The sequence below is a fragment of the Puma concolor genome, chromosome B1 (genome assembly GCF_028749965.1).
Source record: "Puma concolor isolate L17-30 chromosome B1, mPumCon1.1.hap2, whole genome shotgun sequence".
Classification (NCBI taxonomy): Eukaryota; Metazoa; Chordata; class Mammalia; order Carnivora; family Felidae; genus Puma; species Puma concolor.
In genome coordinates, this window is record NC_141670.1 from 26,480,712 (window position 1) to 26,504,760 (window position 24,049).

Sequence of the window (24,049 nt, forward strand, 5' to 3'; positions counted from 1 at the left end):
TTATTAGCTCTGAAGCTTACTACCTTTCAAGTCAAGAATCCAGACTTACAAACGGAACCAAGTGTGAGGTAAGTGACACGGGTCCCAGCTTTGCCTACGAGAGTCAGAATCTGAGCCTGGGTCTAGCCAGTTCTAAGAATGGCCAGAATCCTTGTGCTGAGACAAGATTCTCCCGCCACCTCCCGTCCCAAACTTCTTCCAACTGTGCTGCTTGGTGTTGCACTTACCTGACCCTTTGGTAGTCCAGAGGATGCTAGACGAGCCAAGGTCTAAGGCCATATGGGTGTCGGCCGTCCAGGTGCCCATCCAGACTTCCTGTCTGCTTTTGCCATCAAGGGTCATACTTTGCAAATGTTTCCCACTCTCTACCCAGTAGATCACCCTCTTTGGCCAGTTGAGAAGAAGATGCAGTATAATGCTGCCTGTCCTGTAAAGGGTATGTGTGTCTGGGCCAGTAATGTTGGTCTTCTGAATAGCACTTCTGTCACAGGGCAGCCAGTACAAGTCCCCAGTGGATACGTCCACATTTGCTGAGCAGACTGTAAGGAGGAGAAGGAACTTCCATTAGAAAGGACACTCAAATACACTCATGCATGGTCTTAAGTTTTGAGTTAAGGATGGACTCAACTAGAAACAATTAGGATGCAAAGACTGGTTCCTAACAAGCCTACATGGCTCATTCATCTGAGTCCCATCATACCTATCCTGGATCCAGCACCTTGTCTGTAGCACCAGCTCATGTGACCCTTACAACCAGCTGCTAAGGGAGAGATTCACCACCTTTCAGGAGTTAGAGATCTATGTGGCAACGCTGACACTTGAATGCAGGTCTGCAACTTTGGATTCACATCCCTCTTCATCGGTTAAGTATGAAAATCAATCGATTACATGTCAAGTGCCTAGGACTGAGATTGCTGCAGGAAAGCAGAGACTGAGTAAAGGGAAACCACAACGGTGGTATCAAAGGTCATTCGTGGGATGGACACATAGGGAGGTGACCCACAGCCAGAAGACAGAGACATGATAGGCACCAAGTATATGAAAGCCACAAAGCGTTAGCTTCTAAGCGTGACAGCTGGGCACGACCCTACGAAGCACTCCCTGCTCCCATTCCACTCACCATAGCTGGACAATTGGGTCTAAGCTACATAGTTCCTACTACTGGGCTGCAGTATAGCATAAAAGTTAGGAGCAGTTTCAGGCTAGCGAGTCAGATCGCCTTGTTTGAAACACGTTCCAAAATAAGGTGCCCGTTAATTTTTGTGCCTCAGTTTCCACAAATGCATGGTAGGGACACTGCTTCTCTCAGTGTTGAGGATTAGAGTTAGTATGCATAAAGCTTAGGACAGTGTCCAGTATTTTATTATTTTTTTAAGGTATTTATTTTTGGGAGAGGGCAAGCAGGTGAGGGGCAGAGAGAGGAAGACAGAGGATCGGAAGCGGGCTCTGCACTGACAGGCTGACAGCAGCAAGACAAATGTGGGGCTCGAACCCAAGAACAGTGAGATCATGACCTGAGTTGAAGTCAGACACTCAACCAACCGGACCACGCAGGTGCCCCACTGTGTCGGGTATTTTCTAGCGCTGTGCCGGAGCTAGTTTGCACGAGCCTGTAACGGCCAGTTGTTAAATTCAGGGATGCTGCAAATTTGCTGTCCAGTACGGTCATTATTGAAACTAAATTACGTAAGCCTACTTGTATTTGAAACAAAACTAAAACACTCATCACTTACTTTCCCGCGTTTTGTTACTGCACACCGGCGTTAAGGGACATCACATTGGTAGCTTGAAATCTGGCACCGTGGGAGTATTTTCAAGCAGAGAAATTGGCAAACGCTGCACATCAGGGCTTTGTGTTAGGTTTTGTTTTCTAGTCCAGGGACTGACAAACAACGGCCCTTGGGCGGATTCCAGCCTGCAATCTGTTTTCATAAAATTTGGTGGAGCACACCATGGTCATTCTACAGTACATGTTTTTGGCTGGTTGGGCATTCTACTGTTGTATCTTTTCAGATACAACTGGCCTTTCAGAGGAAGAGGTTGAAAACCCCTGGTCTGGGCTGAAGTAGCGGAGAAAGATGCTAATATTGCAAATTAAACTTACATGTGTCACATCTACAGCCATTACCTTTTAAATACCACAAAAATTGGGAAGATATTTTTCTAGTCCTTGAAAACTATTATCCAATTCCACACATAAGTCCTTTGTGTCAATAAACTAATTCCAATTAGTCTCCATTGCTACACTTTTCACTTGTTTACAGAAACACATAGCAAACAACACTTCAGTAGGACTATATTCACTCAACGATGGCATCGACATCTTTGCCAAATCAGATAGCAATCAAGCATTTATTCACAGTTGGATTGTGTTAAATCCTGATTGAATTGCAACTATAAACTGCTTTTTTTATTTCTGAGTTCTTGAATCTGTAGCCAATCTGAAAATCGTGTGGCTATATGAAATTTACAGTAAAGAATGTCATCTATTTTATTATTTGTAAATAATGTCACATCCTTTATGCCAGCTTTATTAGAAACGTATATAATGTATATATGAACATATCCCCCAACCTCCAGAAAGCTGGTTCTTAATATAATATCCGGTGGTATGCTGGGATATATTTAAGAACTCAATTGTTAGGACTCCTGGGTGGCTCAGTCAGTTAAGCGTCCAACTTTGGCTCTGGTCATGATCTCAAGGTTCGTGAGTTCAAGCCCCACGTCAAACTCTGTGCTGACAGTTCAGAGCCTGGAACCTGCTTCAGATGCTGTGTCTCCCTCTCTCTCTCCCCCTCCCTGCTCACCCACTGTCTCTCAAAAATGAACAAACGTTAAAAAAATTTTTTTTAAAAAGAACTCAAATGTTAACTACCAGGAAGGTTGAGAAACAGACAAGGCATGGAACTGGGGCATGGTACCAGAATGGTGAAGCCAGTACCCACAGGCTTAACGTGTGTTAGTTTTTCCCACTTCCTGGGTGTTAGGGTAGGAGCATATCTTAATATCCCTCACATTTTCTTTTCTTAAGTTTATTTATTTATATTTAGAGGGGGGACGGAGAGGGGGCAGAGAGAGAGAGAGAGAGAGAATATCCCAAGGAGGCTCTGTGCTGTCGGCACAGAGTCTAACTCAGGGCTCCCAGTCACAAACTGTGAGATCATGACCTGAGCCAAAATCAAGAGTTGGACACTGAACTGACTAAGCTACCCAGGCACCCTTATTCCTCATGTTTTCATGAGGAGAAACTGGCGTAGAATTGTCCCCATGTTCCTTAAGTCTCACTCCAGGGAAGAAGGGACTTAAGGTTGGCCAGTTAGCAAGAACAGACTGGCCACACCCGGTTCAGCTTCGCTCTTCTCTGTCGGGCTCTGACGTCTGCACAGAAGATGCGCTCTCTCTGGCATGAGATTCAAGTGGTGCCGTGCAGATTCAAGGTTGAGTGTCCAGTTGCCAGGACCACGGAATGTTCTTTGAACGATTCTACATAGGTTCTTAAAGACACACACTCTTTCCTAAAAGAGGATATTGAAGCCCTCCCATTTTTTTATTAGCAATCTCAACTGTATTTACCAGCTTCGCTTCTCAGTAGGACAGGATTAACACATTCAAGAGAAAATACTGATGTTAGTATACTTTGATGTGAGGATAAGCTGGAAGCTGGGTCGTGAGGAGTCCTGGAGATCTGTAAACAGGCCTTGAGATGTAGTAACCAGCCCTTTCCCTGCTGTGAATGGCCTGCCTGCCTTTGTCAAGCTTTCAGCCATCATACACGAAAAACACACCCCTGTTCTTCAGATACATGTGGGGTTTCCCTACGCCAAGCAATTCTGCAACACGAGAACGTCCTACAATTCAGGGGCGCTTGGGGGTATCTCAGTCGGTTGAGTGTCCGACTCTCGGTTTCGGCTCAGGTCATGATCTCACAGTTTTGTGGATTCGGGTCCCATGTCGGGCTCTGCGCTGACAGTGTTGAGGAGCCTGCTTGAGATTCTCTTTCTCTCCCTCTTTCTCTGCCTCTCCCCCACCCACATTCTCTCAAAATATAAATAAACTTAAATTGTAGGACATTCTTAAAAAATGTTTTTAATTCAGTTCTGACACCATCTACCTGCAGTTGGCATCAGACCCTGCAGGGTAAGGGTTCCGTCCCAATACTGCCCCCACTTCTGATGCCAACCATAAGTACAGGTTGTCCCCGGACTCTGAGCCAATGGCCCTAAATCGGGGTTCCCACAACCCCCTCGAATTTGATCATTTGCCAAATGGCTCACAGAACTAAGGGAAACACACTTACTGGTTTAGCGCATACAGGATACAAATGAACAGCCAGGTGAAGAGATTCACAGGGCCACATCCAAAGGGCCCACAAGCAGGAGCTTCTGTTCCCATGGACCTGAGGTTTGCCTCCCTTCCGGCACACAGGTGGAGGCTTCATCACATAGACATGACTGAGCACCGATTCCATTTCCAGCCCCCCCTCCCCTCTCCGGAGAATGGGGAGTAGGGCTGAGAGGTCTAAGCTTCTGGTCATGGCTTGGTCTTTCTGGTTAACAGCCTCCCAGGGTCAGTGATAAGGGTTTTAAAGTTTTTCTGGCCCTAAGTCGTGGAAATGGACCTTAAATTCAATTTTGCATTCTTGGCTCATTCAAGCCAAAGCTATTCCTCTCGCCCAGGAAACCCCAAAGGACCTAGGAGCTCTGTGTCAGAGCTATCACTCAGGAAGTTACAAAGCTCTGTGCCAGTAACCAGGGTCAGATATGTGTATTTTTTTCCTATTATTTCAGAGCCACCTACCCCAAGGACTCAGTATTCCACAAGAGAACCCAGCTCAAGTGAAACTGCCAGTCTCCTAAAATTCCTTGATATAATCATTGTAACACTGAAACCTATTAGCTAAGATTAGCCAGTGGAGCAAAGGTGGCATTTTTAATTAAATGGGAAGAAATTTAAGGCCACAAGTTTCCTCAGACAGCCATCAGCTGTATTGCAAGATCACTGCCCGCTTCACTTTTTCCTGAAAGTTCTCCAGGGCAGGTACCGGAAGTTGCAAGGCACCAGGCACTGTGCTTGCCCTCAGGACTCAGCAGAGTCCACTGCTCTGAAGGACATCCCGGGAGCACGTCTTTCAGGACAGCACTGCTTGTAGTAAAGCTTATTGTTGGTACTTACAGTACGCAGGGAACATCCGGAAATCAAATTACTCACCTTGGAGCTCTAGCCTCAGTTCCTTTTTATAAAGTAGATGTTTGCCGTTAGGCAGAGCACAGGGCACTAAGCTTGGGGTATAGCACCCAGGAGTGGGAGAGAAGAGAAAGTATATATTACCACGGTAAGAAAATATCTTGCTAGTTCTCTCAGAAATCTGCATTGCAAATCACTTCTAAATTAGTGCAAGAAAAAAATCTGCATTGCAAAACTGAAGGATTTGAGGTCTATTTCTGTCCTGCCCAAACTTAAGGCCAGGAAAATAGAATCTCAAAAAACTTACCACTGACCCCAGGATTTGCCAAATCATGGTAGCCTTTTAACAGTCTGCACAGCTCGCCTAAGCATAAGGGTAACTCTGATACTTCATATGTAAGTTAGTTTAAAACCATTCTTTTGGAGGTGCCTGGGTGGCTCAGTTGGTTGAGCGTTGACTTGCTCAGGTCATGATCTCACGGTTCGTGGGTTCGAGCCCCGCATCGGGCTCTGTGCTGGCAGCTCAGAGACTGGAGGCTGCTTCAGATTCTGTGTCTCCCTCCCTCTCTCTCTCTCTCTCTCTCTCTGTCCCTCCCCTGCTCTCGCTCTGTCTCTCAAAAACAAACACAAAAAATAAAAAAAATAAAAAAATTCTTTGGCATTAAGACAGATTCAGATCAGGAATAGGTACCTTTTTTTTTTTTTTTTTTTTTTTTTTTTTGGCTCTACTTAATTTTAGAGCCAGAAAATAAAGGGAAAAAGCCAAAATAGCCACCCAACTTACCTGTACGCTCTGTCCAAATCTCTCGCTTTTCTCCCGAATAGCCAGTTGAGAAGAACAGACGTCCCTGGGCATTTGTCCAGTAGATGAGGTTTCTTTTCCAGTCAATATCCAGTAAATAGATGTTCCTAGGATGCTCTTGAACCAGGGTTCGCTCTATAGCAGTTCCCATAAAACCAACTTTCAACAAGTAGAGACGTTTGCCAGAAGAAAACACCACCTTTAACTCTACCAAGGGAAAAAGGAGATTTACTGTTTGGCCATTTGCTAGGTAAGCCCAAATGCTCCCTTCTTGAGCAATCCCTCCAGCTGAGGTACACCTAGAAAGGGGTCTTATCAAATTCGCTTCTGAGGCACACATACAACCCAAATGCCCTAGCTTCCTTAGAGAAGGGAGCCATTTGGGCAAATGAAGTGCTGATCAGCTTTCCCAAGGCACAAACCCTTTGGATTTTCTGCTGAAAGGTCCACACAGAAGCAGGAGGATTAGGGCTGGGGTGGTGCCCCATTTCATTCAGTAATGTCCTCGAATCCTTGCTTGTGGCACTCAAGTCTCAGTAGAAAGAATTTTAAATTCAATTGCCCACTTAAAGAAAAGTTAGTTGGGAACTTAACTGGATATATAATGTTCAAGGTACGATTTAAGCTCAAGTCCTGAGTCTGGCACAATAGTGTATTATATACACCACGAGTGCATTCAGTGGCTACCCCTGAGAATTGTGTTCTTTAAAGGTAGTTAGAACGTGAACATACTCATAGCATTTTTTTTTATTAGTTTTCTTTATTTTTGAGAGGCAGAGAGAGAGAGAGAGAGAGATCGCGAGTGGGGGAAGGGCAGGGAGAGAGGGAGACACAGAATCCGAAGCAGGTTCCAGGCTCTGAGCTGTCAGCACAGAGCCCGATGCAGGGCCTGAACTCACGGACCATGAGATCATAACCTGGAGCTGAAGTTGGATGCTCAACCGATTGAGCCACCCAGGCGCCCCCACCATATGTTCTTAAAGCCTCAATGTTCTTTAGGAAAAAGTAACTTGGATAGAGGGGTTCAATGGAGCATGTAGCCTTAATATTTCAAAGACAAAAACCAGCAGGAAGACTTTACGTTAACAATATTGACATAGACTCTCTGCTCACAAACAGAAGCCAGAACACATAATAGTTATAAGACTATGGAGGATTACTTTTCTTATACAACTTAAATTTTCTGGTAAAACTGAGTGGTGTAAGCTATGTTTTTCTAGTTTAAAATCAATCAAACCCAAATACCCACGGATGGATGAATGGATAAACCAAATGTAGTACAGATAAAATGGATTGTTATCCAGCCTTAAAAAGAAATTCTGGGGGTATCTGGGTGGCTAAGCGTCCGACTTCGGTTCGGATCATGATCTCGTGGCTCGTGAGTTCGAGCCCTGCATCAGGCTTTGTGCTAACAGCTCTGAGCCTGGAGCCCGCTTGGGATTTTGTGTCTCCCTCTCTCACGCGCTCTCTCTCTCTATCTCTCTCTCTGCCCCTACCCTGCTCACGCTTTCTCCTTCAAAAATAAACAAACACTAAAAAAATTTTTTTTTTAAATTCTAACACCTATTACAACATGTATGAACCTCAAAGGTATTATGCTAAGTGAAATAAGCCAGCAACGAAAGGGAAAATACTGTATGATTCCACTTAATGAGGTTCCTCAAGTAGTCAAATTCATATGGACCGAAGGTAGAATGGTCGTCCAGGGGCAGGCAGAGGAGGAGAGGAAGGGGGAGTTATTGTTAAATGGGTACAAAATTTCAGTGTAGGAAGATGAAGACGTTCTGGAAATGGATGGTGGTGATGGCTGCACAAGAATATGAATGTGCCTAATGCTACTGAACTGTACACTTAGAAGTGGTTAAAATAGGAAGTTCTAGGTTATGGACTTTTAACACAACTGAAAAAACTAATCAAGATCTTTGAGAGCGAAACTTAACCAAAGTAAGGTTGTCAGTGCAAAAGTGATTGATCCCAAAATGGAAGCCACGTTATTTCCAGGCCTACCATGGAATGTGACTCCCAGAGCCAAACCCATTTCACCCAGCAGACTTACCACTACATGTACCAGAAGGTAAAAGAAACATTCCCTCTGGACAAACACACTTATAGCCCTTGGGATGGATGGGGGACAGGAGACATAAGTGGCTACAAGAGCCTGGAGCACATTCTGGGTATCTGCCTGTTGTAAAAGAGAAATAGGTTAGATACAATTTCAGAATTCTCCATATACTAGTTCAAAACTGAAGACTCAAGGGAATTAAATTAGTTTTGCCTTAAGAGGAATCCCAGTATCCTCGTTTCCTTCTAGGTTAGGCATGCTGACCTTTAAACTCCCACGATCCCCTTTCAGATACTGGCAATTACTTATCCATGTTGAGCTCAAGCCAATAAAGCTTCAACCACCAGCATCTTCTCCCCCCAGAGTTAAGGCAAAATGCTGTCTAGTTCGCTTATAGGAAGACTCCTTTAGAAGTAAATAGTAGTCTAAGTTCTCTACTTTGCTTAGTCTCTCAGACACAGTAAGAACCATTATCTGAGTTGAATGTGACATATAATTGCTGATTGACAAAAGTTTTTAACTCCTACTCTTCTATAAATGGGATACTGGGCTTTCTTCAACTTTCTATCAAGAGCATAAAACTTTAAGGTCAACAACAATTAACGTGTCTGTGAGTAAGCTATCGTAGCCCTTATGTGAATAGCTTATTACCCCATTTCATGTATTTCAGACTTCAAGAATCTGGTTACTACATTGGACTTGGACAAAGCACAAGGTACATGCTTGGAAGGAGTTTCCCAGAAAAGGATTTTGTTCATTTTCTCTTATTTAGAAGTCCTATAGAATTCTGGAATAATACCCAGAACATTTTCCCTGCCTAAAAAAGTAGCAAGTTCCAAGAGCAGACCAAGGTAGTAATTTAGGCCATTTCTGTTTAGTGTACATTCTGATGCATTAGCATTTCAAAAGCAAGTCCTTGACATACCCTTGGGCTGCTGGGATTTGTGCAGGACAGAGAAAGCAGATATGGAAGCATTCAGCAGCACCACTCTCTCCTTTGGGGTGTGGGGTGAAGTGCGAAACAGCCGTATTTTATTTGCCCAGAAGAAAGAGTTCTCAAATACAGCTAGTCCTATTGGATTGTCACCTTCCAAGAAGATCTCAGGAAAAGTGTGCCTCCCACTGCCGTCCACGTTTACCGTCTCTATGGACTAAAGGGTTAGAGTCATGAGAGCAGCGTACCATTAGCAAGAGATGCCGAGGTCAGTGCTGCACCTCTTTCATGCACACTGATTAACATCTTCATGAGCTATCAACTTGACAGAGATGAAATCATCTTAGGATTACACGGAAGGTAATGCCAAACCCAGTGGTGCAACTGCATCTTGCACAAACCGGGTCACAGATAAGTTACAGTAGTTACTTGTACAACACATTGTCTGCATCCAAACGTTGTGCCAAGTTCTTTCCCTACATTTTCCGATTGTCTTTTGAAGAAAAACATTTTAGCTGTTTTCAGAGAGGGCAACTGGAGCCCAAAGAGGTGCCATAAATTGCCAAAATCACAGCTGATGTGATAGGCTTAAAAATATGATTCCCCAGGGCACCTGGTACAGCATGAAACTCTTGATCTCAGGATTGGGCCACACACTGGGTGTTGAGATTACTTTAAAAAAAAAAAATTGACGTCTTTAAAAAAAAATGACTCCTAAGCCTATGCTTTTGGCCACCGTGTCATATTGGTCTGTCAGTTTGATGCTTCCAAAAATGAGATTACACAAACTGTAATATTAAGACCTCGAAATAGGAATATAAGTAAGTACTAAGTACTTAACTATGTTATTTCAAGGAGGTGGTCTGCCATCTTAAAAGGTTTTACATCCTAGGCATGACACAGAATATGCCCTATACTACCAGTGCCAAGTTTGACTGTAGTATTTAAGAAAGTCACAATAGGGGCACCTGGGTGGCTCAGTTGGTTAAGTGAGTCTTGATTTCAGCTCAGATCGTGATCTCATGGTCATGGGACCAAGCCCTGCATCAGACACCACACTGAGCATGGAGCCTGCTTGGGATTCTCTCCCCCACTCTCTCTGCCCCTCCCCATTCCCTCTCTCTCTTTTCAATAAACCTAAGAAAAAAAAAAAAGGAAGTCACGCCAAGTCTCCCAACCTATGTTGATATTGTCAGACTCTACCTAAAGATACTGTGCAATCCTAGCTTGCTTCTCTCCGTTTTCACAGCCAGAAATATTTCACAGTGTTGATGCAAGACCAAAGAGAACTTCGCAGTTACCCACAGTCATACCAAGACCCAGGTTTAACGGTTTATCTTCTCTCCTGGACCTATTTCCAGTACCTCTTTATAGTCACTGATCCAGTAGAGCCTGCCGGTCACGTGGTCGAGTGTCAGTCCTACAGGCTCCTCCATGTTTACAGCTGCGAGCACCTTCCTATCCGAGCCATCCATCCCTGCAGTCTCAATAGTTCTCATGCCTTTCTCACCACGATTTACCCAATACAAGGACCTGAGAAAAGTAAAAGGGGCAAGGTGTTAACAGTCCCCTCCACTGAACAGCCAGGTCCCCTTAGCTCTCTTGTACAGGTCCCAGATCACCACACTGCTAAGAATGCAGGAGATTTCTGCCCTCAGACTCAATAGACTGAAAATTTGGGCCTCATAACATTCGATTTAGGCTTTAAACTCAAGATTTTTTTTTTTTTTTTGAGCAAATAGGTTGAAAAAGTTGAAGTGTTCTCTTATCAACTTAAACTTCTAAGATAACCAATGATTTGGGATATAGTCTCAAAGAAACACTACTTACTTCTTTGTGGGAAACACAATGAGCTGCTCTGGCACCAGATCCTTTTCCAAGATTTTGACGTAGCCTCTGCCATCACTTAAACCAGCACAGATAACTCTTGCGAAGCTGCTCGCCCAATACAACTGTCCCGTGAACCAGTCCAAAGAGACACTGTTCACCGTTTTAAGTTCTGGAGATACAGGAGACAGTGTTCTGTTCCCACAGATTTGGACTGAACTTGTCTACATGTTCTGATTTCAAGCTACACAATGAGGCAAATAGGACACAGAGAAGGAGGGCCAGAGATGTGCTATGTCCAATATGCAGTGTGCAGCAGGGAAAGAGAAAGATCTTAGCAGAAACATAACCAAAAAATCGAAGAGAATGCAACCTCAGTTTGGGGCACTGTCTACTACAGAAGTCTCAGGTGCATTGTTAGGAACTGTACCTCTTAACCACTCGCAGAGGATTTCTGGGCATCCAGGACAATGCTAAGCACTTCCGCACATGTACCAACTCTGGTTTAACCCCCACACTTACCCAGTGAAGCAAGTGCTATTCCCTTCATCTTACAGACGGTGGTTCAAAGGAGTTAGCAACTTGCTCAAAGTCACATACCTAGTAATAGAGTGGAGACAAACCTTGGCCTGAGCCCACATCCCCAAACTTTCTGGACTACTTAATAGTGACTTCATTCTCCAGGTAGACTCTACCAAAGCTCTCAAGGAGCCAAATTAGATAGTCTTATCTCAAATTGGGACTGTACAAACTCTCATGATTCCCAAGGAAGTCACAGAAGATGTCCAGATGAGTAACACAGGCTGCTTATGCTCTGTTGATGTGGCTTTAAGAAGCAATAGGGTTCTTCACGTCAAGAAATATACCTGGATAGAGAAGAACCGAGTTTGGCTTCCCAAGGACAAACACATTTAAGATTCCATCCACCCAAAAGTACATGCTTCTCTCAAGATCATATGCAACGGAAGTAGGCCTCGATTTTATAGGTACAAGAGGTTCGTAGATGCCTGTTCTTTGATCCAGGACACCAAGTTCTCGATCTGCTGCTATAAGAATTTTAACAGCATCATCTGTAATAGAATTGGAAAAGGAGTAGTGACACATTCCTTTGAAACTTTCTTTCATGCCATTCTCTTTAACCAAAGAAGCTGTCCCTGCTGAAATGCACTTACCCTGAAGTCTGGACTCAGGAGTGTCCAGAGGAGATCTAGGGGACCACCTTAAGTCTTAATTCCTCCTCTAAACTCCAACACATTCAAACTAATCTTTGGAATCTCTTGGCCCATTTGATTTCAGATTCAGCCCTTCCCCCAACCCTAAAAGGATGTCCTCTCTATGCCTCATACACAGAAGCCAAATAAATGAACTGTCTCATCCTTAAAGAAACACAGGCCCAGTTAAGATTTTATCAGTGGGGTCTCTGGAGCCCCTAGGTGTATAGCCTAGAGAATACGTCATTTTAAAGACACTTAATAGCAACTGAAACTCAAATTGGCCAAGGAATGTTGTCATAGCAGCTTCTTTATGGAAAGAATAAAGTCTTCTCTAATACTAGACCCTAAAGGGAATCACCCATAGTATTTCTATCTATAATTACTGCTAAGGGCACAGCAAGAGCTAGGCTTTACTTAGGGTCTCAGAGCTCACCTGTAACTCGGCAACTGGTACCATTGTAGAGCTGGTGACCTTGAATACATTCACAGGAGTAAGAGCCTGGTGTGTTGTGACACAGCTGGCCACAAGGACTGTAGGCCTTGGAGCACTCATCTAGATCTAATGAGAGACAGTCGTAAGTCAGAGATGACCAAGGAGCAATCCCTTGAGTATTTTTGTTCCTTTGAGCTACTTTTCAGACGCTCACTGGACATCTATTATGTGGAAACCACTGCACTGGGTGCTGGGACAGACAGTCCCTGCCTCTGTTGAACTGCCATCCACATAAGTGTAATTCAGCAGAAACATCAATATAGAGACCCCAGAAGATGGATCTAGGTTGCCCTAACAACATTCTTGGGGGTGTTGCTGATTCAGAATGAATGGTAAGATGTGGAAAAACAAAGACTTGTGCACTGCTGGTGGGAAAAATCAAATGGGCCACCCCTGTGGAAAATAGTTGGATGGTTCCTCAAGTTAAACAGACTTGACCACATGATACAACGATTCCACTTCTGACATATACCCAAGAGTATTGAAAGCAGGGATTCAAACATCTGCACACCAATGTCCGTAGCATTGTCCACAATCGCCAAAAGGTAGAAACCGTGGAAGTGTCCATCAACAGATGGATAAACAAAATGAGACATATACACACAATGAAATATTATTTGAACTTAAGATTTTGGGGGGCCTGAGTGGCTCAGTTAAGTGCCCGACTCTTGGTTTTAGCTCATGTCATGATCTCACCATTTGTGAGATCAGGCCCCACATCGGGCTCTGCATGGACAGCACAGAGCCTGCTTGGGATTCTCTCTCTCCCCTACTCTCTCTCTCGCTCTCTACCCCTCCCCCACTCATGTTCGCTCTCAAAATAAACTTAAAAAAAAAGAGAGAGATTCTGACACATGCTAGGACATGGATGAACCTTAACAACATGCTAAGTGAAATAAGCCAGACACACAAGGACATTTACCACATGATCGTATTTAGATGCAGGACTAGAACAGGCCAATTCATAGAGACAGGAAGTCGATAGAGGTTTCCAGGGATTGGGGACAGAGTTATTATGTCACAGGTATGGAGAGTTGCTGTTGGGAGGATGACAAAGTTCTGGAGATGGACAGTGGTGATGTTTGCACATGCTGAGGCCACTGGAGTATACACTTAATGATTAAGATGGTGTATTTTATATCATATCCATCATCCTGCAATAAAAACTTTGAAGATGAGCCAAATGAACGCTGACCTGCACAGCTCTGAGCGTCCGGCTGTAATTGCCACCCGGCTCCACACGAACACTGGACTCCCCAGTATGTGTCCCTGCACTGCCCCTCACAGCCCCCGTTGGCCAGAGAGCAGTTTTTACCTGGTAGAGACAGGGCAGCGGTCAGGACGGCTTAACACGGTGCAGATCAAACATTTCATAAACCGTTGTGTTACAAACCCCCACACTGTGTAAGGGCCATATGACTGTTTTGACTCTGCTCCCTGACCTAGGAATGTGGAGGCTTTGGGAAAAGACCAGAAGACAGGGAAAGTTAGGAAACTTGGAGCAGGGGAAAGGAATTTTTAGGTGGACAGTCTGGACAATTTCAAATGTTGGCATATTGTTCCGCCCACAGAGGGGCCAGCAACCTCTTCCTTAATTTCTCCAGAAATGTGGGTGGTCAGGACCCTTGCCTCAGGAAGCTTTATAGCAATTTATTAATTTCAGTGAATTATCTACACAGGACCAGAAGCCTGTGCTTTGTCCCACTGTTTATGCTTTTACAATCTTACTTGTTCCTTTAGTAGAAAGCTGCTTTCACAGCCTTTAGCAGCACTAAAGAGGTTTCATTATACACATCTAATACCAGATTTGAGGAGGAAATAAGACAGATGACAAAGTGCCTGGGGTCAGGTGCCCCCTCTCCCTCCACAACAACTTGAATCAACAGTGATTTTTATAGTGAGAACTGCAAGGTATTAAAGTTTGAGAGGCGCCTGAATAGCTCAGTCGGTTAAGCATCTGACTTCAGGTCACGATCTCACAGTTCATGAGTCTGAGCCCCACATCAGGTTCTCTGCTGTCCGTGTAGAACCCGTTTTGATCCTCTGTCCCCCTCTCCTTGCCCCTGCCCCGCTCTTGCTCTTTCAAAAACAAGTAGACATTCAAAAAAAAAAAAGTTTGAGTTGCTTCCCTCAGTTCTTTCCATCCTCACCAGGAAACAGTCTTCCTAAGTCTTTCTTCAGTTAAATCCTTAGAGAATTCACCATATGGTCTTGAACACACGATGTGCTTCTCAGTAGCAAAGTATGCGTTACTCCAGAATGTTAGGAGCCATGTGGTTTGGGGTATTTAGCTAGTCTATTTCCCTAAAGCCATAACAGGAGAAGAACTCTCAAAGTTTCATGGCGCAAGTAACATTGGCTCAAACTCGGGAGACCAAAACCAAGGCTTGGAACCTGTCACCTGGGATGGAGCCATCACTGAAGGATTAATAGGTGTTTTAGTCCACGCATTCCCAGAGTGTAGACCCTTATGACTACCAAGCAGCACTGGCTTACTTGGTCCGGTTCTCCCCACCCCTGCATCGGGCCAACCCAGCAACAGGGTCCTCACCGCATGTGGCGGGCTCATCGGTACCATCTGCACAGTCTGCTTCCCCGTCACACATCAGGGATTCCAGGATGCATTTCCCTTCGTCACACCTCACAGTGCCTTCTGGACAGGAAGCTGTGGAGGCAGGAAAGCATTCTTTTCTGACAGCACTTGGGGGAAGGGGTGATAGAAACACTTATTACAGTAAGGTGACCGCAGTATTTCTAGAACCCAAAGCAAGTCTAGGTAGGAAAGGACGTTGTGTCATTTGAAGCAGGGTTTTCAGGGAACTGGGACTTAAGACTTGATAACAAGGATGTTATGCCACTTGGGCACTGGACTGAAAGAATATTGAATTTGAATTCAATTAGCATTAAGTAGTTCCAATTGAAATGGTGTTACAGTGAGTTAACATGCGCCCTAAAGGAAGACTCTTCTTAAGCCAGTTTAAACATTACAAAAATGTTAGAATCTGAATATATTCAATACTGCAGATTTAATTCTGGAAAGATTGAAGTAGGATTGGGATTTACTGAGAATTTGGAGTTTCTACCACATTGTTGGGGGCGGGGGGGGGGGGGAGGGTGTAGAGAAAAGGAACGTAATACTCATCAAGTGCTTTGTAAGGCAGGGCAGTGGGGGGGGGAGGGAGGGGGAATCCTCTTCTAATGAGAAATTTTCCTCTCCCGTCTTCACTACACCAGGACAGGAGGCACCTGTTAGGAGACTGCCTTCATAAGCCGGTGCTCGGGTGTTCTGTGCATTGGCCACATTGAGTAGTGGAAACATTCGAGGCAACGCTCAGAGCGTCCACCACAGAGCCATTATTTGAGCACTGCTTTAGGTTTCCATGGATAACTAAATCTCGGTTATTGCTAGGAAACATCCTGTTTTTAGATATAGGATGGAAGTCTCGGTCACAGGAATGAAACGCAGCTTGCAGAAAGCGGCCCACATAGTACAGCCTTCCCCTTTACACGAAAGGCCAAGGCCGGGGAGGTGGGCGGGGTGGGGGACTCACCACAGGCTTCCTCATCGGAGGAGTCACCGCAGTCATTGACGCCATTGCACTTCCAGCTATCCATGACACACACCTTGTTCCTGCACTGCCACTGCCCGGCCAGGCAACGGATCAGGGAACACGGTGCTTCGTCAAGCCCGTCGCCGCAGTCCTTATGCACGTCACAGAGCTCCCAAGCATCACGGCACCGAGAATTTCCCGGACACTGGATTTTTCGGCCAGGACATGCTGTTGGTATCTCTGTCAAAGGCAGGAGTGGGCTCAGGGGGGCAGCGCCCCTGAACTTGCTTGTTCATTCAGGTTTATTCAGGTATTTATGGTCTGCTTACAGACCATAGGTATTGCTTGTTTATTCAGGTATTTATGGTCTGCTCGTGGATTTGGTTTATAGAAAACCCAGAACTGAAAGGGATGGTAGCGATTAGCGGTGTGGCCCCAACTTTGTATACTCAAGTTCATCCCAGAGGAGTTTAAAAAGGCAATGGAGGCAAGAATCTTTTAGGTAATTTTGCAAAAATGCAGAAGTGGATAAAACGTCCCCTCTAATAACGGAGACAATATCTGGAGTGAGCCCGTGTGGCATAAGGCTGTTTAGTGACTTGTGTGTTACTTTCAATCCTGTGGAGGTTCCTCGATGCCGCAGACACAAAGAATGCGTGTGAAGATACACGAAGTTGTACGTACCACAGTTAACCTCATCGGAGCCATCCAAGCAGTCTCCGGTACCGTCACAGAGCCAGCTAATAGAAATACATTTCCCGTCATCACACTGCCAAGCCTGAGGATGTCCACCGCATACTTCCTCTGCAGGCCAGGGGTGGTATTCGGGGGGCAGAAAGGAAGAGGGGTTTGTCAGGGCACACGCAGCTTTTAAATTTGGGTTTCATATTAAGTCTTGTCATTGGCAAAAGAATAATTAATTCCTGATTCGCCACTGGGTCAATCCTGAACTTGCCTGTCCTTTTCAGGTTATCCTTAAGAACACATTGTACCCCGGCCTCAGGGGTAATCACCTAGCAGCCCGATAAAGCTTATGCTCCCCAACATGCTTCTAGAACACAGTTGTCCGGTAAAACCTGTTGTGACTACAGAAGAGTGTTTTGGACCTATGCTGCCTAAAATGGTAGTCACCAGTCTCCTGTAGCTGTGGAGCAACTGTAATGTGACTTGTATGATAAAAGAACTGTATTTATTTAAATAAATTTAAATCTTCACATGTGGGGGACACCTGGGTGGCTCAGTCAGTTAAGCATCCAACTCTTGATTTTGGGTCAGGTCCTGATCTTGTAGTTCGTGAGTTCAAGCCCTGCATCGGGCTCCACACTGACAGTGTGGAACCTGCTTGGTTTTCTCTCTCTCTCTCTCTCTCTCTCTCTCTCTCTCTCTCTCTATCCCTTTTCTCCTCCCGCACTCACTCACTCTCTCATGCTCTCTCTTGCTCTCAAAATAAACTTAAAAAAAATCTTCACGTGTGGCTAATGGCCACTGTAGTGGACAGTACAGTTTTACAAGTTCGCTCCTTCAAACCCCTTTGGTGTTTGAGACTGTATCAAGAACTCAGACAACCTGGAGACTGTTAGTTTGGGGTTTAATTAGATCTTCAAATACTTCGAAGTATGCCTTTGGGCAAGTAAACCTGGAGAAGTGGGGTGAAGTATATGGGGGAGCAGAACACAAGGCATTGATGCAAGTATGAAATTTAATTCTAACCTGCCCTATTACAGGTTTTCACACCAAAGGTTCCACATTAAATTAGTTACAGTAAGTGACCAGTCCAGGAATGTGCATGTGGGGTACAGAAAAGGAATACAGCACTCTCTAAGTTCTTTGCGGGGGGGGGGGGGGGGGGCGGGGGGAGTTCCTCTTTTAATGAGGAATTTTTTCCCTCCATATTTACCGCACAAGGATGAGAGGCATCTGTTAAGAGGCTCTCCTCATCTATAGGTGTTCAGGTGTCCCTTCTGGGGCTGGGAGCACTCTTAGCACAGAGCCGTTTGAGCTTTTTTTTCAGGAAGACATTTACCAAGCAGCTAACTTGGCTTCTATTGGTTTTGTAGTTTTCTTTATACTCAATTTGTAAAGATATCTTTTAGTTGAACAAAATCCCTAAGCAAAGCTGAACTAATTTACTGTATATATTTACAAGTAATTGTGTGCGCTGAGGTCTGCCAAGGTTTCCTATACAGGAATCTGTATGATTGCAGTTTCAGGAACTGCCACATGCTTCAGCCAGAATTTAAGGCGAGAAGCCAGACTTTTGCTGGTTTTTCTATCCCAACCAGCCCTCCACACTCATTTTGATAATAATGCTACCAACACCTACATCCCTAGGCTTACAGACTGAAAGCCTGCAACAATCCAGAAGGCCCAATGTTTCCGGATACCCCCTAAGAGGGAAAACCACCAAACCTGGCACCATCAGCCAGGCACACAGCCCGAGGGGCCATCTAGGAGTCCAGACACGGGGAGGCCGCTCACCACACTGCTCATCAGTTCCGTCGGGGCACTCTCGCTCTCCGTTGCAGAGCCAGGCCACGGGAATGCACCTTTCCCCACAGGCAGCTTGCCTCGTCTTATTGCACCTCACTTGGTCTGCGTTGGATGAAAAAAAGCAAATCCGTGAGAGTTTCTGGCTACGTTGGCTACAAGGGAGCACCTTTTCATGGTAAGCTGCCGTCAAGAGGTCATTCAGAAGGCCTTCCGTCAACTCATACTCAGGAAGACACTTGGGGGGATTCAGTATCATAAAATCGCATATGACTTCTGCAGTCGTTACTACATTGGAAATAGTTCTTCAGGTGGTATAAAGTTGGGGAACTGCCATCGCCTGTCCTCATTAGAATAAGGGGCTGGTGTGCACTCTGCTCAAAGAGACACAGGCACTGCTTTCGCTCCGGTTCCGTCTTAAAACACTCAGTATGAATAGTTGCACATTTAGAAGTCCAAGCTCAAAGACGGCACTCTAGTTTACTTTTAAGCATGTGCAGACACATCTGAAAATTAGATTAGCATTGCGGGTCCCTACATACCATCTTGATAAGAATGCCTCTCATAGGCTGGTTATAAGCATTTGTTAAGTCTTCAGTTATTTGCAGGAGATTGATTTACACTCTCAGTTTTGTTCAAGTTACGAACTTGTGTTTATCAACCTTGAATGATTAATGGTCAAAAATCAGCTTTTTATAGAATGTGGTCCCCAGAGGGAGGCTCCAGGAAGGCCTGATTATACTTAGTTTATTATGCTGTCATAACTTTGAAAAAGAAAGAGCCTGCCTTTGGTTCCTAGAAAAGATGAGCCACATGGCCCATACTAGAAGACTCTGCAAGATGCACTGAAAACCCTGTGCAGTCCTACTCCCTGGGACAATTTCAATATGGAACGGAAAGTGGTGCAAAGTTGTGTAATGGAAGTTGACAACAAAAGGTCGTTGTGTAGACCACAGCTTCTTTGTTAAGGGACCATTTCATAGTCTTACTTGTATCCCTCTAACATAGCGATTTTAGCATAGCTACTCAAGGTATGTTTTTTTTTTTTAAGCTGGCTTGCAAAAAATATTTTAATGAAATATTTAGAAAGTGTTGGTTACTAATGGGTAGCTAACAACTTTGCCGATGACTCACATACCATCCAGGCAATCTTACTTAGCTTAACCCAAACCACTGAGAGCAAGTGATGTTACCAACCGCTAATATGGGAGCACAGACTCAGCTGTCAGACTACACAGGTTGGCATTTCAGTGAAACCGCTTACTAACAATAGGACCTTGGGAGAGTCACTTCCTCTCTTTGGATCTCGGTTTTCGGGTCTATAGAAGGAGACTACTAAATAAGTGATCAGAAGAGGAAGAGTCAGAGATGAAATGACCACAAAGCCACTTGGCACAGTATACCCACCATATAAATCTTCATAAAGTGTTAACTCTTTTGCTGCCTCTTCCAGCAGATCCTTCCAGAAGGATCCCAATTAGGGGTTCAGTCAGCCCTCAGAGACTCATACTGCCAGGTGAGTCACACCTTGAACAATACGGTGCTCTGGTGCTTCTCAGTTTCGAGACCATGTGTGCATCGAGATTCTACACATCTACAGATGCATCTCAAAACATTACTTTTCACTTACGTAGACGCTTGCTGTGAATGAATACAACACTTATTAATATTTTTACTTCTATTTTAATTTTAGGGTAGCTTTCTCATAGTCTATCAATACACAAAGTACAATGATCCCATGCTATTCTAAAACGGACATCCTAAAGAGGTCTTCATGCCAGAGGGCCTTGGTAACCACTGCTTAGTAAAAAACCCAAGTAACTTAAAACGTTCTCCAGGAGTGGTACAAAAAGACCACCCAGAGCAAAGGCTTCTCATCCCTGCAGAGATGCTCTGCCAGGTTAGGCAAAAATCTTGTGGGTGAGAATCCCTTCTGGAAGACAGAGAACTCAGTTAAGTGGTACCTCCTCCGAACTAGTTAACAGCACCTTGACCAGGAGTCTGCGCGAGTTAAAATGACCAGCCTTCAATCTATGAGGGCCAGTAACCAGGACCTGTCAAGAGATCAGCATGCCCGCAGGCCGGGTGGTTTGACAAACACTGGGCACCTCCTACACCTGGCTAGGCCACCAACCAGTCGCCCAGCCACCCACCATCTGGGAACTGTGGGTGTCTCAGTCACCCTGGGACACGGATTCAGCTCTCCTCTGCCTTGGGGTCTGCCTAAACCCGAGAGGTATCAACAGGTGCTGCAGGAAGTCGCTTCCTAACTGCACCTCCGGCCCAAGCCCCGTCCCCCACTTCACCCCCGCCCCGCGAGGGGGGGGGGGAGGGGGTGGTGCTGTTTCCGGAGGGACTTACCTCTTCCCCAGGCCCCGGGCCTCCACCAGGCTAAATCTGCTGCCTGGGGAACCCTGAGCGAGGGTCCCATCAGAGACCAGGGCTGCAAAGCGGATCCCACTTGGCCACGACACGGCGGGGGGGGGGGAGGGGGGGGGGGGCCGGGATTGGAGGGGGGGAGAAGAAGGTGCGCCCTGCACTCAGTGTGCAGAGAGCTCGCTCCCACACGCTTGGGGTGGGATGAAGGAAAGACGCCGCCGAGTTTGACCCTTGTGCCCACCTCCTCTTTCATCCACTGGGCAGGCGGGGAAGGAGGAAAGGGCAGAGAAGCAGGGGGCCCCGCGACTCAGCCGGCGGCCCCTCCAGAAGGCCGGACTTCACCCTCCTCTGTGGAAGGTCACTGCAGAAGGGGGGGGTGCTTCACGCACACCAGCGAGGGTGCCCCAAGCTCTCCTCCCGCCCCTGCAGCGCCTCGCAGCCCGCCACCCCTGCACGCTGCCGTCCCTTCCAGGACGCCCTGCCGCGCGACCCCACTCACCCGTCGCAGAGCCCGCGAGGCCGCCCAGCGCGGCCAGCACCGGCGGCAGGAGCACAAGGAGCGCCCGGAGCCCCATGGCGGGGAGGGGACAGGGCGCCTCGGGGCCGGAGTCGCGCTCGCCGGAGGAGACCGCTAGCGGGAGGAGCGCAGGCTGCGCCCGGGGCGGGCTTTCTTCCGCTCGCGCCGCTCATTGGGGATGACGGCGGCGGGGGCGTGGGGAGCACCGCCGCGGCAGGCCCCCGGGGAGGCGCTGCCCGGGACCGAGCCGGGCTGCAGGCAGGACGGCGCCCGCCTCCCCGCGGGGTCTCCACTCCGGCAGCGGGACAGCGGCCACTCCGCTACCTCGGGCCCTGGCCTCCGCCACGCTCGGGGGCCAAGTGGGACTGCTCAGCCGCGCTGAACTAGGGGTTCGAGAACTCTTATGGGCACAGGAATCACCTAGACATCTTACTCGGCAGACTATGATCCCGGAGGTGTGGGGCGGGGGCCTGAGAGCCTCTAACAGAATGATCGTCAGGTGACGCCTTGGCTGCTGGTCCTCAGACCTCACTTTGAAACAGCAAACTGAGGACAGCACGGCGGCCGCGGGGCTCGGGAGCCCTTCTCTGCGAGGACTCCCCCCTCTCTGCCTCCTGTCTTCCCAGCGCCCCCGGCCAGAGCCGGGCGCTCCTGCGAGGGGTCTGTACTGACAGCGCGGAGGGGTGGGTCGTCTTGGCCGGCGGTCAGAGTCACAGTACAAAAGCCCCGAGAAACATCATACCGCTTTCCGTGTGTGTCCCCCGCAGGAGTGGAATTACTTTCCTAAACAATGGGACGGGGACGGGGATCTGGTGGCTCCAAGCCAGAGTCCAACATAATCTCTGTAGGGTCATAGACTTACAGGACCGGGAGAATTTGGAGGTCGTTTTATCCAAATGCTGCCATCGGGGGTGAGATGATGGATAAAAAAAAGATGAGAGCTGGTGACACATTAGCAAAGCCATCGAGCACCCTCCCTTCCCCTTACTAAGCTGTGGCATTCCTTCTTTCCAGTACACCAGGGGACGTGAGTGTCAGAATCTTGGAGAGAACACGCCAGCGGAGTTAGAATATAGAATGTAAAACCGGCAAGGAACATTTATAGCGTTGGGAAGGGCAAGGCAGCAATAAAACACCAGGAAAAAAAAAAAATAGAAACACAAAACTGAATTGCAAAGTGCCTTCTTAGATTTTATTTGCAACACAGTACTCCAACAGCTTTCTTTTAAATCATACCTCTCTTCATGTTCACTGCTGGCCCCATCAAATCACACTTGGAAGATATCAGAATGCCATATGCTCTGAAGTTTTCTTTAAATTCGTTGTGTGCTCTGATTGCATAAGCCGCTTAAAAGGACCCTTCCGCGCTTAACAAAAACCTCCTAAGATATCATGATTTCTGCTGAAATGTTGTTGCTTTGGAACCAGATTCTATCGGATGCTTAATGGCATTCGGAGACATAATAGAGCAGCTCAGAGTTTTAAGAATATAGACGCGTTTTCCTCCCAGAGAGGCACTGAAGCCGGTGGTCAGAAGCTGGAATTGCAGTGTGGTAGACCCGGGTTCGAATCTCAGCTAAATGAGGCTATACGTGGATGTAAATGGCAGCTGTATTGTTAGGCAACAGTCAGCGTGGGCTCTTTTTAACCCATACAGGCTGAGAAAGCCATAGACATGGGTGACAGAAGTAAGAATTTCGGTAGCATTTATATTTGGCTTTAAATCCTTGTATTCTGACTCATTCTTGCTTGGTGACATGTGTGGTCCCACGGTCCTCTGTCTCTCCCCACATTTCACGTCTTCAATCTGTTCTGTCAGCCTGTGGGTGAGCAGAATGATGCCCCCCCCCCCGCACACACACCACCTGAAAAAGGTAAATTCTAATTCCCAGAACCTGTAAATTGTGATTTACTGTTGTTTTGGTTGCAGGATATGAAGAAAATCTGGCCTCACACAGATATGTGTTGCCTGCAAAAGAAGTAACAGTCTTTTCAAAGGATATCTAAATGTAGACGTTCTTCTCTGGGTTTTGGTTTTTTTTTAATGTTTATTTTTTATTTTTGAAAGAGAGAAGGAGAGAGAGAATCCCAAGCATGCTCCACGCTGACAGCAGGGAGCTCGTTGACGGGGCTTGAACTCATGAACTGTAAGATCATGACCTGAGCTGAAGTCGGTCGCTCAACCGAGCCACCCAGGCGCCCCAATATTCTTCTTTGATGTTGTGATTTTCTTCCTCCTACAAAATATAGGTCCTGGCTCCCAGTACCTCAGAATGTGACCTTGTTTGGAAATAGGGTCTATGCAGATTTACTCAAGTCCAGGTGAGGGCATTAGAGTGGGCCCTAATCCAGTATGACTGGAATCCTCATAAGAGAGAACTGTGGACACAGACATTAGAGAAGAAGACGGTGTGAAGAGACACAGGGAGAAGGCCATGTGATGATGGCAGCAGAAATAGGAATTATGCTACTCAAGCCAAGGAGCACCTGAAGCTACCAGAAGCTGGAAGAGGAATGGACCTTTCTGTTACAGCTTTCGGAGGGAACATGGACCCCTTGATCGCAAACTCCTGGCCTCCAGAACTGTGAGGCAATAAAT

At 46.3% G+C, this 24,049-nt stretch overlaps 1 protein-coding gene across 3 annotated transcripts in view; it reads right to left on the minus strand.

Annotated features, from left to right (window-relative positions):
* The window catches only part of LOC147581517 (low-density lipoprotein receptor-related protein 2-like), a 44,310-nt gene extending 22,634 nt beyond the window's left edge, over nucleotides 1-21,676 (minus strand). The window contains exons 1-14 of one of the 3 annotated variants that reach the window (XM_086703336.1): nucleotides 21,433-21,671; nucleotides 18,546-18,659; nucleotides 16,752-16,871; nucleotides 16,068-16,307; nucleotides 15,068-15,181; nucleotides 13,712-13,831; nucleotides 12,457-12,582; nucleotides 11,676-11,879; nucleotides 10,813-10,981; nucleotides 10,347-10,515; nucleotides 8,974-9,199; nucleotides 8,043-8,168; nucleotides 5,969-6,193; nucleotides 228-539 (exon numbers count right to left, since the gene is read on the minus strand). In XM_086703336.1, coding sequence (XP_086559462.1) covers nucleotides 228-539; nucleotides 5,969-6,193; nucleotides 8,043-8,168; nucleotides 8,974-9,199; nucleotides 10,347-10,515; nucleotides 10,813-10,981; nucleotides 11,676-11,879; nucleotides 12,457-12,582; nucleotides 13,712-13,831; nucleotides 15,068-15,181; nucleotides 16,068-16,307; nucleotides 16,752-16,871; nucleotides 18,546-18,659; nucleotides 21,433-21,508 — 2,341 coding nt within the window. In that variant the 5' untranslated portion in view covers nucleotides 21,509-21,671. Of the gene's footprint in view, nucleotides 1-227; nucleotides 540-5,968; nucleotides 6,194-8,042; nucleotides 8,169-8,973; nucleotides 9,200-10,346; nucleotides 10,516-10,812; nucleotides 10,982-11,331; nucleotides 11,410-11,675; nucleotides 11,880-12,456; nucleotides 12,583-13,711; nucleotides 13,832-15,067; nucleotides 15,182-16,067; nucleotides 16,308-16,751; nucleotides 16,872-18,545; nucleotides 18,660-21,432 lie in introns of those variants that run through there. The other 2 variants (XM_086703338.1, XM_086703337.1) reach the window with 2 other exon arrangements.
* Between the last annotated feature and the right edge of the window lie 2,373 nt (nucleotides 21,677-24,049).